Source organism: Pungitius pungitius, chromosome 1 (assembly GCF_949316345.1).
Source record: "Pungitius pungitius chromosome 1, fPunPun2.1, whole genome shotgun sequence".
NCBI classification, from domain to species: Eukaryota; Metazoa; Chordata; class Actinopteri; order Perciformes; family Gasterosteidae; genus Pungitius; species Pungitius pungitius.
The window spans coordinates 26,326,830-26,338,878 of record NC_084900.1 but is presented as its reverse complement, the minus strand read 5'-3'; the positions used below and the strand labels follow the sequence as shown (position 1 = coordinate 26,338,878).

General features: G+C 40.8%; 2 protein-coding genes across 2 annotated transcripts; both read left to right on the top strand.

Moving 5' to 3' along the window:
• The first annotated feature begins 691 nt into the window (after nucleotides 1–691).
• Nucleotides 692–3,253, top strand: LOC119222359 (charged multivesicular body protein 4b). Its single transcript, XM_062560612.1, has 4 exons — nucleotides 692–698; nucleotides 2,081–2,258; nucleotides 2,655–2,769; nucleotides 3,104–3,253. Exons 1-4 carry the CDS (start codon nucleotides 692–694, stop codon nucleotides 3,251–3,253), a joined length of 450 nt encoding a protein of 149 aa, XP_062416596.1.
• A 3,454-nt stretch (nucleotides 3,254–6,707) lies between these two features.
• eif2s2 (eukaryotic translation initiation factor 2, subunit 2 beta) lies at nucleotides 6,708–11,681 on the top strand. Its single transcript, XM_037480355.2, has 9 exons — nucleotides 6,708–6,861; nucleotides 7,943–8,126; nucleotides 8,241–8,341; nucleotides 8,549–8,678; nucleotides 8,753–8,853; nucleotides 9,381–9,529; nucleotides 9,651–9,707; nucleotides 9,857–9,942; nucleotides 10,344–11,681. The coding sequence occupies exons 1-9, from the start codon at nucleotides 6,847–6,849 to the stop codon at nucleotides 10,517–10,519; spliced, it is 999 nt and encodes a 332-aa protein (XP_037336252.1). The 5' UTR covers nucleotides 6,708–6,846; the 3' UTR covers nucleotides 10,520–11,681.
• Nucleotides 11,682–12,049: the final 368 nt, after the last annotated feature.

Genomic DNA, 12,049 nt, shown 5'->3' with positions numbered 1-12,049 from the left:
AAGTTGGCTCACTTTCCCCATCTGTCAGAACTGTGGGCAGCCCCACCTGCCGTCCTCCCCACGGCCCGGGCCGCCCCCCGAGAGACCGGCTCCTCTTCTCACGGTCGTCGCTGACTTCTTCTCCCTGCGGCAACACTAGCTAGCCTTGCCTTGCCTTGTCTTGTCTTGTCTTTTCCCCCACGTCTCGGGGATGCTGCATTTTTGTCGGGGGGGGGGGGGGGCATTTAAAAACCTAAAAAGGTGTGGCGAGCGGTGCAGCTCCAGATGTTGGACGGTCAGTAAACATGTGGGCCGCGTGTGTCGGGACAGGTGCTGAACCTCGGAGTCGCTCGTGTTACAACAAGGACACGACATCACGGTCGCAACAAGATATAAGCCGAGCTGCAGCACCTGTTTGTTGGTTAAACCGAAATACTGTAGGAAGAAGAAAGCTTGTGAATGTGGGGGTTGGATGGATATTCAATTACGAGTATTTGGTGGGGGAAAAAAAATACATTTTGGGGCTGACGATAGGGCTTCAATACAGACTGAGAGGTTACTGAAAATGTAGAATGAATCCTCAGCGATCATGAATATTCATGTCATGATGACTCTGGTGGTATTAAGATAGGCTGCTCTTGATTGTGTAGTAGAGAAAAACTCATGGATGAATTAGGTTGTAAGTGAAAAGAAATATAATTTTGTTATTGCAATGTCAGGTTAGATACAGTCTGGTCCATTCATATTTGGACATTGCAGAAGATTCCACTTCTTTGCCTTAAAAAAAGTCCTTGGTTGCTTTCGCAGGAAGCTTCGGGTCATTGTCCATCTGCCACTGTGAAGCATTTGGCTTAATATGGGCAGATAATATTGCCCGAAACACTTCCGAATTCACCCTGCTGCTTTTGTCAGCAGTCACGTCATCGATAAATACAAGGGAACCAGTTCCATTGGCAGCCATACAGGCCCAAGCCATAACACTACCTCCACCATGCTTCACTGAGGAGGTGCTATGCTTTGGATCATGAGCAGTTCCTGTCCCATACTCTTCTCATTATTCTGGTAAAAGTTTATCTTTGTCTCATCTGTTCTTCCAGAACCAGGCTCTTTTAGATGTTTTTTGGCAAACTCGAGTCTTCCTGTTTTTGAGGCTCAATGGTTTACATCTTGTGGTGAACCCTCTGTATTTACTCTGGTGAAGTCTTCTGTCGATTGTCGACTTGGACACAGAAGCACCTACCTCCTGGAGAGTGTTCTTGTTCTGGCCAACTGCTGTGACGGGGTTTTCTTCACCAGGGAAATTATTCTTCTGTCATCCATCTCTGTGGTCTTCTGGTGTTGCTGAGCTCACCAGTGTGTTCTTTCTTCGTAAGAATGTACCAAACAGTTGCTTTGGCCGCACCTAATGTGTTTGCTATCTCTCTAATTGGTTTTGTTTCTATTTTTCAGCCTAATGATGGCTTGATCACTGATAGTGAATAACTATAACACACCTGAAATGAACTCTAGACCTTTTATCTACTCCTTGTAAATGAAATAACAAGGGAATTACACACACCTGACCTTGGAACAGCTGAGCAGCCAATGGTCCAATTTCTTTTCGTCCTTTAAAAAGAGGGTAGCCACAATACGTTGCAGATGCCTTTAGTGTTAAGCTGCATTTGATGTTGTTGAAAAAACGTTGTTCTTCTCACTTACTTGAATACTTTATACATTGATCTTACTGTAATTGTTTCCTCCTTTTGCCTCACAAAGTTTGGCAGAATGAGTCCGTGTCAGTCTTTACACATTCGTGGTTAAGTGACTCCTGCGCGGAATCATTTCTATTTTCCATCTCGCCAGTCAAGTGCCTTTCACAGATATATATAATATTCCTCCTTGTTGACCTAAGAGCCACTAACATGATTACCGACGAAGCATTATATTTATGATTCCAGTCATTTCTGGATCACTGTAATTTCATGGGATATGCGAACTAAATCTTTAACCACGGTCAGGTTCTCATTCCTGTCAAAGTACAAAACAAACTCCACGGTTGAAGCAATGCATATATATTTTTTGGACAGTCCAACCCTCTTGACCCCTGTCTCTGTCTCCTCAGCGGCCCTGCAGGCTTTGAAAAGAAAGAAGCGGTATGAGAAGCAGCTCACCCAGATCGACGGCACGCTGTCGACCATCGAGTTCCAGAGAGAGGCCCTGGAGAACGCCAACACCAACACTGAAGTGCTCAAGAACATGGGCTTCGCGGCCAAGGCCATGAAGTCTGCCCATGAAAACATGTAAGAGCGAACACCCTGCCTCTGATGGAGTTCATCACAATTTTATTGATTGCTGTTATGGATTGGACTGATGTGAGGACCCGTTTATGAATGCTGCTGCTTCTTGGTTCTCTCCATGGGATTACAGGTTGAGACAAAAGAGGCAGCCTTTTTTAACTCAAAAGAGCGTTTGAGCCATATGCAGCAATACCTTTATCCCAATCCAGCAGCAATGTTATCAGTTATGATTAAAAACAATTTGCATATACATTTAAAAAAAATATATATTTAAAAAAACATTCTTACACATTTAACTGGCATAATGATAACATAGTTCTATGTTTGCTCGGTTTAAAGGTGTAAATATTGCATTCTACTTTCCTTGCATGTGAATCATCTCCTGCATGTTTTTTTCAGGGACATTGACAAGGTGGACGACCTAATGCAGGACATTACAGAGCAACAGGAGCTGGCCCAGGAAGTCTCCGACGCCATCTCTAAACCAGTCGGCTTTGGAGAGGAGTTTGACGAGGTGGGCTGGGTGTTTAATTTGCAGTATTGAGTGATGGGCTGATGATAACGTGGGATAACCACATCGCTAGCTTGTTTGCCTTTTTGGGTCATTACTCTGGCATTAAGGCTTCATTATTTTTGAATGCTCTTTTTCATGGACCAACTTCACCTTATTCGATTGTATCGAGTCACTCGGAGACAATATGGCAGAAGGAATGAATGCCTAAATTCTCAGTAAACTTAGTTCAAGTGAAACTTTCAACGAGAGGTTAAACTCGCCAAGTGTACAGGCGCACCAGATTTAGGACCAGCATTTTATGAAAAATAAATAATATCACCATTTCTTTGTCTAGGATGAGCTGTTGGCGGAGCTGGACGAGCTGGAACAGGAAGAGTTGGACAAAAACCTGCTGGAGATCGGGGGGCCAGAGAACGTCCCTCTTCCCAACGTGCCTTCTACTTCATTACCTTCCAGACCTGGTAGGGGACTTTTGAAAAACTGACACAACTACTCTTGTGAGCCTGACCGCATCATCCATACAAACTAATTATTATCCTGTTAGAAAAATTCTTATTTGACACTGGTGTAAAGTCATAAAACAAGACATCTGTTAAAATACTTAGGTATTTACATCCGTATATAAATACGGAGGTTTGGGTCTCAGCCGCCGAATTATACAGTGGTGATGAAACACTCATAAAGTTATGCATCTTAGTCTCTGAAATTATGACATACAGTATAACACGCACACACACACACCCCAGTTACTTATCGAGGCGTCAGCTGGGAGGTCACAGACTCATTGGCGTTCTAAAGTAACATTGCGTAAACTACTGTGACTAAGATAAAACATAATTTGTATTCCCAACGATTTTATATCTGATAAAATGTTATATTCTACATATAATAGTGTATTTATTTTCAGTCAAAAGAATAGTCGACACTGGGAAATGAAATTAATTGCTTTTTGCTTGGAGTTAGATGATAAGATTTTTATGTTTTTTAAGCAGTGGCAACATTTCTCAGCACTGTCCAGTTGCCAGGAAACCAGCGGAGACTCCATAAAGTTATTGTTCAAGACCAAGAGTTTTTCCAGCACATTATTGAAACAATGATATCCGTTACCAGATCCAGCTATTTTAGTCTGTTTCGGACTGATGTCGAATATCATATCAGACTCTCTGCGCATCTGGTCGAAATCCACACATAGAACTTTCAGCTTGACAAGTTTAACTTGTCAAGCTGAAAGGAGGTGTGGAAGAATCACTGCACCCATTTGTACACATATTTTACAACTGCCATTTCTATTTTTCACCCCAAAGGCAGGAAAGAAGAGGACGAGGACGACATGGAGGACCTGCAGCGCTGGGCAATGGAAGCCATGTAGATGCAGCGTCTGCCACCTCATACCTGCATCAGAGAGGGAAGAGGATGGAGCAAAGGGGAATGAATGGACTGATAGGTTGTTGTGTACGAGTATATTTTTGTGTGTTCGAGGAGAACTGACTTCATGTAACCCTAGCGACAATGCTGTAGTTATTGTTTTTATTCTGTCCCCATCACAAATACAGAGACCCCTACGTGTTCAGCAGATGAGACGGGGGCTTTTATATTGAAGCTCTATCACACTACTTGCACAAAGTGACACTAATATTTTTACCCTGAATTTTAACACAATACTAGCACTTAATTGTCGTTGTACTGGGCAGGGCTATTTCAGCACCCACATTGTTCCTACTGATGGTTAATCGTATGAGCTCTGTGGTGCAATAAAGGAGTTATGGTCAGATAAGTGTTGCTAGCAGTATGGCATTGTTGACATTATTGGATGACAAGGGAATTTCCATAGATCCTCAATGATCTGCTTCTGACTCACATATTTATCTGTGTTTTGTGGCGTTAAACTGGCTAGATGTCTTCTTTTTTTTCTTTCCCTCATGACAAAAATAACAGTCCTTTGCTCCCTTGTTTTTTGTGTATTCAGTTGAAAATGGGAGAACAGCTGAGCATGAATTGGAGGAAGGAGCTATAAGCTGTTTGTTTGCCAGAATTTGAACCTCCTCTTTTGTTTACGGCTGCGTGCTTTGTCTTTTTAAGGCCTCCTCTTGGCCTCCTGTCGCCATTGTTAGCGACGTCTCCCTCCCTCAAAGGTGTTCTCACCAGTGGTTTGTGTTATTTGGTGTAAATATCCCAAATGTGTCTCTTTTTATATACTGTATTTCTGCCATCACTGAGAGGTTGTGTGAAGCATGCAACAATGGATAAATCCCAATACAGATCACAAGGCACGGCTAGAGAGAGAGATGTTAAACGTTTTCTGTCGGTCTCATTTATACTCGTACAATTTTTTTGTTTTCAAATTGTATAATGTTGATAAAAAAAAGAATGAACTATTGTCACATCGTATTACCTGCATTTTAAGGAGATAGTGATTTGTAAAAAAAAAAAAAAAAAACTCTAATATACACCATTTTGGAGTTTAAACAGTTCATTACTTTTTTCAGGAGTTTTTCAAAGTCAGTATGTACTTTGGTTTACATTGAAACACACAAGGATGTATGGCCGAGCATGTTCGCATTTATCTATTATTTATCTAGATGAGAATATTATTTGCAAAATCATCAAAGGTTTTCAATTCTTTTATGGTAGTTTTGTCATTAATATGTTAATGTTTTAAACCATCACAGTGTCCCATAGCTCGAGGTTCGACCAGCTGCTACAAACCGCAAAAAGTATTACATTTACTGTCAAATAAAAACGTGGCATTTTAGCTTGAACAGGGGCTTGACTGTTTATTACTTCTTCTTGCATGTTGCCTAACCTTTACTTTCAAAAGTTTATACAAGTTATCTTCATTTTGGTATAAATAGTTAGCATGTTATACTTAACACTCCATGTTATGATTTTTGGCATTCTACATTACATTACATTACATCCCCAGTTATGATGCAATACTTTAAAAAAGAGCCAGGACCATAAGGAACCAATAGCAGTGTTTGCATCAGTCACAAGAATCTCTGGAGGCTCTTTTGAAAACCCTTTTTTGCTCACTGCCCCACAAGGATTGACTCAACCATTTCTCTCCATAAAAATGAGCTAAAAAAGGATTTTCCTGGCTTTTTTCCTGTCTGGAAAAAAATTGATTCACATTAATATGGAAGTAAAGCTTTATTTCTAAAACTTTGTTTGCTAGATTGTTAGTAATGTAAACTTGTTATAATGCAAATGTTGCCTTTGGGCAACACTACCATTTTGGATTCACCATGACATTGTGGTGTATATGGATGGCACACTGTTGGATAACTGGTTCACCAGTGTGGATCTCCAGACCGTCCAAAGAGAAAGATCCAGTCTGTTGGAACAGTGCAGCAAAATCAACTTGCAGGGTGCAGCTTCTCTGAGGATAAAGCCATGAAGAAGAAAGTCAGGGGAGCCTTTGAGGAGAAAGCCACAAGTCATAATGGAGTCCAACTTAGGGCAATGTAGTCATCAGTGCCATGAACACCTTCTTTGTAAAAGTTATTTTTAAACATTTTAACATTCTAAGTGGCAAGCATTTTAACCTGTTGAGGTTAGAGTATTTTCCATGTATGTTGTTCAAACAATAACTAGCTTGTTTTCATGATTTAACATTATGGTACAGTGTTGCCTCAAGGCAACGCGCCCAAAAAGTACCCCCCAAAAAAGATTTTTTGAAATGTTTTTCTATTGTGTTTATTTGGTCTATTCTATGAATAAAAAAAAACAGTGCAAATATTTTTAATGGGGGGAAGTGAATATAAGTTATTACTTGACTATAATTACAGACAATTTATATGATGCTTTTCTAAACCAAGTCACAAAGTGCTAAGCAATCAACATACGTAAATAAATACAAAAAAATACATATTTTTAGCATCGGATTTGTTTTTCAACTGAGCTCTTGAACAACCAAATGCGACACGACGTCGCAAGTTGATGACATCAGGATTTAGGGAGTTTGGCGCTTGCGCACTGCAGATCTAACGCTGATGCAAGACGTTTTCGGCGCAGCATTGTGATACTGTTCAAGGGACACAAATTACCCCGATTTCAGTCACTTTTCAGCCCGCAACAATGTCAGGAGACGAGGTGAGCCGTTTACAGTTACCCGCTGTTTAATCTCTGTTGGTGTATGGACTTGTTTGGCGAAAAAACATGAAATATCTGTTCGAATGGGTGTTGAGGATGACTTTGGGCCTCTGAATGCTGCTCCCCTTCTTATCCGCACCATCTCTCACATGGCTGAAGCCGAGCTAGCCGGACCACTCAAAATGGCCAGAAATCATTCCACTATGTTACATCACTGAGTTACATCGCGATACATCGTATCTTTTTTATTTCTCATCGTGTGTCATCAATCCGCCCTGTCACAATTGCTTGATACTCAAATTAAAGGTTTGAATTTAGCAAGCTAACGATGGCTAGCTAGCTAGTGTTAGCAGTAACGACGCTACGGCGCTAGCGGACAATGTTCTCCACCAGGAACAAAAAGCTGACGCTACCGGGCTGAAACGTGGACGGTAGCTCAGAGAGAGTCGTGACAGCCGTCAGAATGAAGATGCGAGCACCCTCCCTATGAAACATTTTTACCTTCTTACTGGTTCTAATTGATTAAAAGATTGTTAATGCAATTTGAGATTTACGTTGGTTTCCGTAAATGGATTCCGTGGTTTAACGTTACTGAGTTAATTTAACGTTACATCTTCTTTAAAACGTCAGTTAGCTGGTTTTATGTCATTCAGCTACGACAATAAAACGTTTCACTGTAGTCGTTAATTGCACAACCATTAATCGGATAATTGACAGATCGTGGAACATACAAATTTCGAGAAGTTGACAAATTCATGGTTCTTGTTGTGTTTTATATGCTTTCCGTTACGTTTTTTCATATAAAAAATAATAATTGTCTTGTATTACTGCACACTTCAATCATGGCTGGCTGGGGTTTGACTTTCTGTCTTAATATCAGGCTCATGAATGAATGATATAATAGTGCTCAACTTGTTTTATTTTTCTCAGGGGAAAAAATTGTAATATGTTTAAAATCTCCCAAAACATGAATATCAATAATTACTGAAGTGAAAAAGAAACAACACACTTGGTTGAGCAATGACAGAAAGTCACCAACTTGTCCGTTGTAAAACTCCATTTCCTTTTTTTTTTCTGTCAGATGATTTTTGACCCCAACATGACTAAGAAGAAGAAGAAGAAGAAGAAGCCCTTCATGCTGGATGAGGAAGGAGGAGAGGGTGTCGGAGGAGAAGAGGCTAAAGAGGTTGAGGCGAAGGAAGCAGAACCAGAGATTGGAGAGGACAAGGAGCTGGATCTAGATGAAGATGAGGGCAGGAAGAAAGGTTAGTAAAGAGAGTCTAATCTGACTGCATATTTATTCATGGAGGATATTCCATTGTGTTGATCCACCACCCTGCATTCAATTGGGATTGAGCACTTTGTTTTGTCTTTATTAGAACCGTCCGATGATCTGAACGACTTGAACTTCTTCAACCAGAAGAAAAAGAAGAAGAAACCCAAGAAAGTATTTGATAATGATGTTGAGGAGGGATTAAAGGTCAGTCGCTGCTTAACCACAACCGCGTCTTTATTTTCCCTCCATCACTTCAGTCTGTTTGATCCTGTTCGCTCCCATCCGCTTTCTTTCGGTTCACTTCTTCTTCCATGTCTATCTTTGCCTTCCAGTTGCTCTCCTTTCTCTTGTTTTAACCACATTCTCATCACTCATCTCCCCGCTAAATCTCACCGTGTTCCTTCAAATCAGGAGCTGAAAATTGAAGGAGAGCAAACCGAGGTCCTGGAGGAGGACAACCTGGACCTGATGCTTCCAGCCAAAAAGAAAAAGCCCAAAAAAGTGGACTTTGACGAGGGCGAGATGCTGGAGATTGATGACGGTGAGAATAAGTCAAGTCATTTTTGACAACGGAGAACTAATGTAACCCGTGTTTAATCATATTTTTGTTTCCAGTTTTGGAGGATGATGAGGGGAAGAAGGACGATGGGATCTCCTTCAGCTCCTCAACAGGTCCAACCTGGGCCGGTACTGAAAGAGACTACACTTATGATGAGGTAGGTCCACTCTAAACATAGACAGACATTTTTTAAAGTTATGTAATTCATTTTACCTGAGGAAAAGCACCTTGTTTGTGTCCAGGGAAATTGGAATATGTATGAATATCATTTTCATCCACCCAAATGTTATGCAAGCTAAAGAACATTTTTAAGATTTCTTAAGCATCCAAGTAATCCAATTAATTGGTTTTTTTATATATATATATATATATATATATACACACACACGTACATATTAGTCTGCACATCCATCGGTGTTGTACAACTGCTAATAGTTAATTCTGCACCATTTTAATTATGCTAAAATGTAAATAATATGGGCCTCAAATTGTAGCTGTCACCCTGACTTTAAGGCAACATTTCCTTCTCATTCCCATGTAGATATATCAACTTTTTTATATTTCTGTTGAAACCGATGCTCTCCTCACTTCATCCATTTTTTAAAAATGTTACCCTATAGATCAGAAACTTCTACATTAAAAAAATGTATTTGGCATAACGTTTTGGCTGCTTCAATGTCTCAGCTCCTGAACAGAGTCTTCAACATAATGAGGGAGAAAAACCCGGATATGGTGGCCGGAGAGAAGAGGAAGTTTGTGATGAAGCCTCCTCAGGTGGTCCGAGTGGGAACAAAGAAAACTTCCTTCGTCAACTTCACAGACATCTGCAAACTGTGAGCCTCCTTTCAGAAACACATACACCTTTTAGACCGTGACTGTCGATCCCAGTTGGCAACAAAAACAACAATTTTAACGTGCTGCGTACAAACTGACTTTTCATGTACTTCATCACAGGTTGCATCGTCAGCCTAAACATCTTCTCGCTTTCCTGTTGGCCGAGTTGGGAACAAGGTACGTTTTTGTAACGACAATAACCATGCTTAAATATGTACACAGTAATTTAATTTTGTGTCATTTTTATGCACACATTTTTCAAATAAAATAAACATTTTTGTGTTGTTGAAGTCAAATTTGTCTTGTTTTTTTGTTTCTCTTCACAGTGGTTCCATAGACGGAAATAACCAGCTTGTGATCAAAGGCAGATTTCAACAGAAACAGATAGAGAACGTGTTGAGAAGATATATCAGTAAGTAGCTGTTTATTAGAATCAAGGCAAATCTAATAGGACTTAATAAACAAAGGCTTTAGTTTTAGCCTTTTTTTCCCCCCACCAAAGCGCCTAATGTCTGTATGTAGCTTTTGAAGTGAATGCAAAAATGGTTATATGTATCCTTTATTCTCTATAAGGGATGAAAATCCCAAAGAAGGAATTTGCTAACAGACGTTAGGAAAGAAGATATAATGTTAGTTGCTTTGAAATAGAGCAAAGCTGTTTGTTCTTCAGACCGTGTTAAGGGTACGATGATTAATCCGTGGTCCGTTCCCAACATGCCTTTCATGAGTTCTGCACTGAGAACGTCTAACAGGACATTAAGGTAACTTCTGTAAGCATTGTGATGCTAAGAATTGTCTCCCTTGATCCCGCAGAGGAATATGTGACGTGTCATACCTGCCGCTCCCCGGAGACCATCCTGCAGAAAGACACTCGCCTCTATTTCCTGCAGTGTGAAACGTGCCACTCCCGCTGCTCCGTTGCCAGCATCAAGACCGGCTTCCAGGCTGTGACGGGCAAGAGGGCGCAGCTGCGCGCAAAAGCCAACTGAAGACCATCTAAGCTGGGCCCCCCCACCCGTCTCTCGGCCTCCACTCCCCACCCCCCGGAGGAGCCGAAGCTGGGGTCTGATGCCCCTCTTATTCGCTAAAAAGACTCTCTGGATAGAACTGCGGGAGGGTGTCAAGTTGTGTTGTGGCCCAACAGGGCAGGGAGTGAGAGAGTATCTAAAGCTCACGGATTGGGTTCAGGCACCGTAAGCAGATGTGTGTACCTCATACACTATTGGTTGCATTTGATTTGTTGCGTGGCTGATTAACTCTCCACCTCATAGGTTTTTTTTCTCTTCCCCCATTTGCTGTGATTTTTGATTCCTGTCAGACCTGATATCATATGGCTTCATTCTTTCCTCTGCCACTTAACATGCACAAGAGTATTTCTTTGCATAAGGAATGGATTTCTCCATGCAACCGGCCAATTTAGTTAAGTTGTGCTACAGTGACAGCAGTGTTGTTGCGATAACTGTAGCCACGAGGCTCACGTGGTTTCTTCATTTATCTTAGATTCAAGATTGCGTTTTCTGGGCTGTCCTAAAAACCACAACATCTGCCTGGAATTTTCCACCATGGCATATCAAGGATAGAAATCGAAATCACCAGGTGGGTAGTACATGTAGGAAGATTTGTCACTGCTACTAGTCTGACACAGCCCCGGCAGAGCTTATTTTCATCATCTATTAGCAGGAGGTGACTAAAGTGACTTCTCATTAAACACTTTGGGTTGTTTGAGGGACATGCATCAAAATGAGAATGTGTCTAAGTGGTATTTAGAAATGTTGTACTAGATTATTGCTTCCTTTTTTGACTTCTGAAAATAAGATCAACACATTTCATTATCCATTTAAGATCTGATGTGATAAGTAATACATTCATTTTGTCAAGAAGAGCAGGTTAATTGAACTCGTACTCATCCTGGAACTTAACGCTTTCCTCCAAAAACAGCTTCTGAGCTTCCAACCACCTCTTAAAGGATTTCAGTAAATGTACACCACAAGCTAGCAGGCACTTCTGACTGAGGCGCTTCAGTCCAATTATACTGGTTATGATACTTGATATTGGTTCTGTTGATGTTTGAGAAGGATGTGGATAATTATGACTAGCTGCAGTCATTTTAAAACCTGTTTTTTTACAAAAATAAAATATTCTCTCTCTCCATTACTGCTCTCTCTGTTCTGTTCCTCTACATGCATTAGCTCAGATTATGGAACAATGTGTGGTATCATGCTTTAGCAGATGACGCACAAATCTACATAACTATCACCAGGGAGCTACGATTCAAGATGTTGGCTAGGTAAAGGCATTGAGCAAATCAACAACTGGATCTGCCAAACTTTCTTTAAACAAAGATAAAACCGCTGAGCTTCAATCACTGATGTTAAAAACCACAAACCAAGCCAGACATCTAGATGTAATTATGGATTTGGACCTCAACCTGAACAGCCATATCCAGACTGTTACAAACGCAGCCAACTATCGCTTAAAGAATATACCACGGATTGGATTGATGTCTAAACATGATTTGG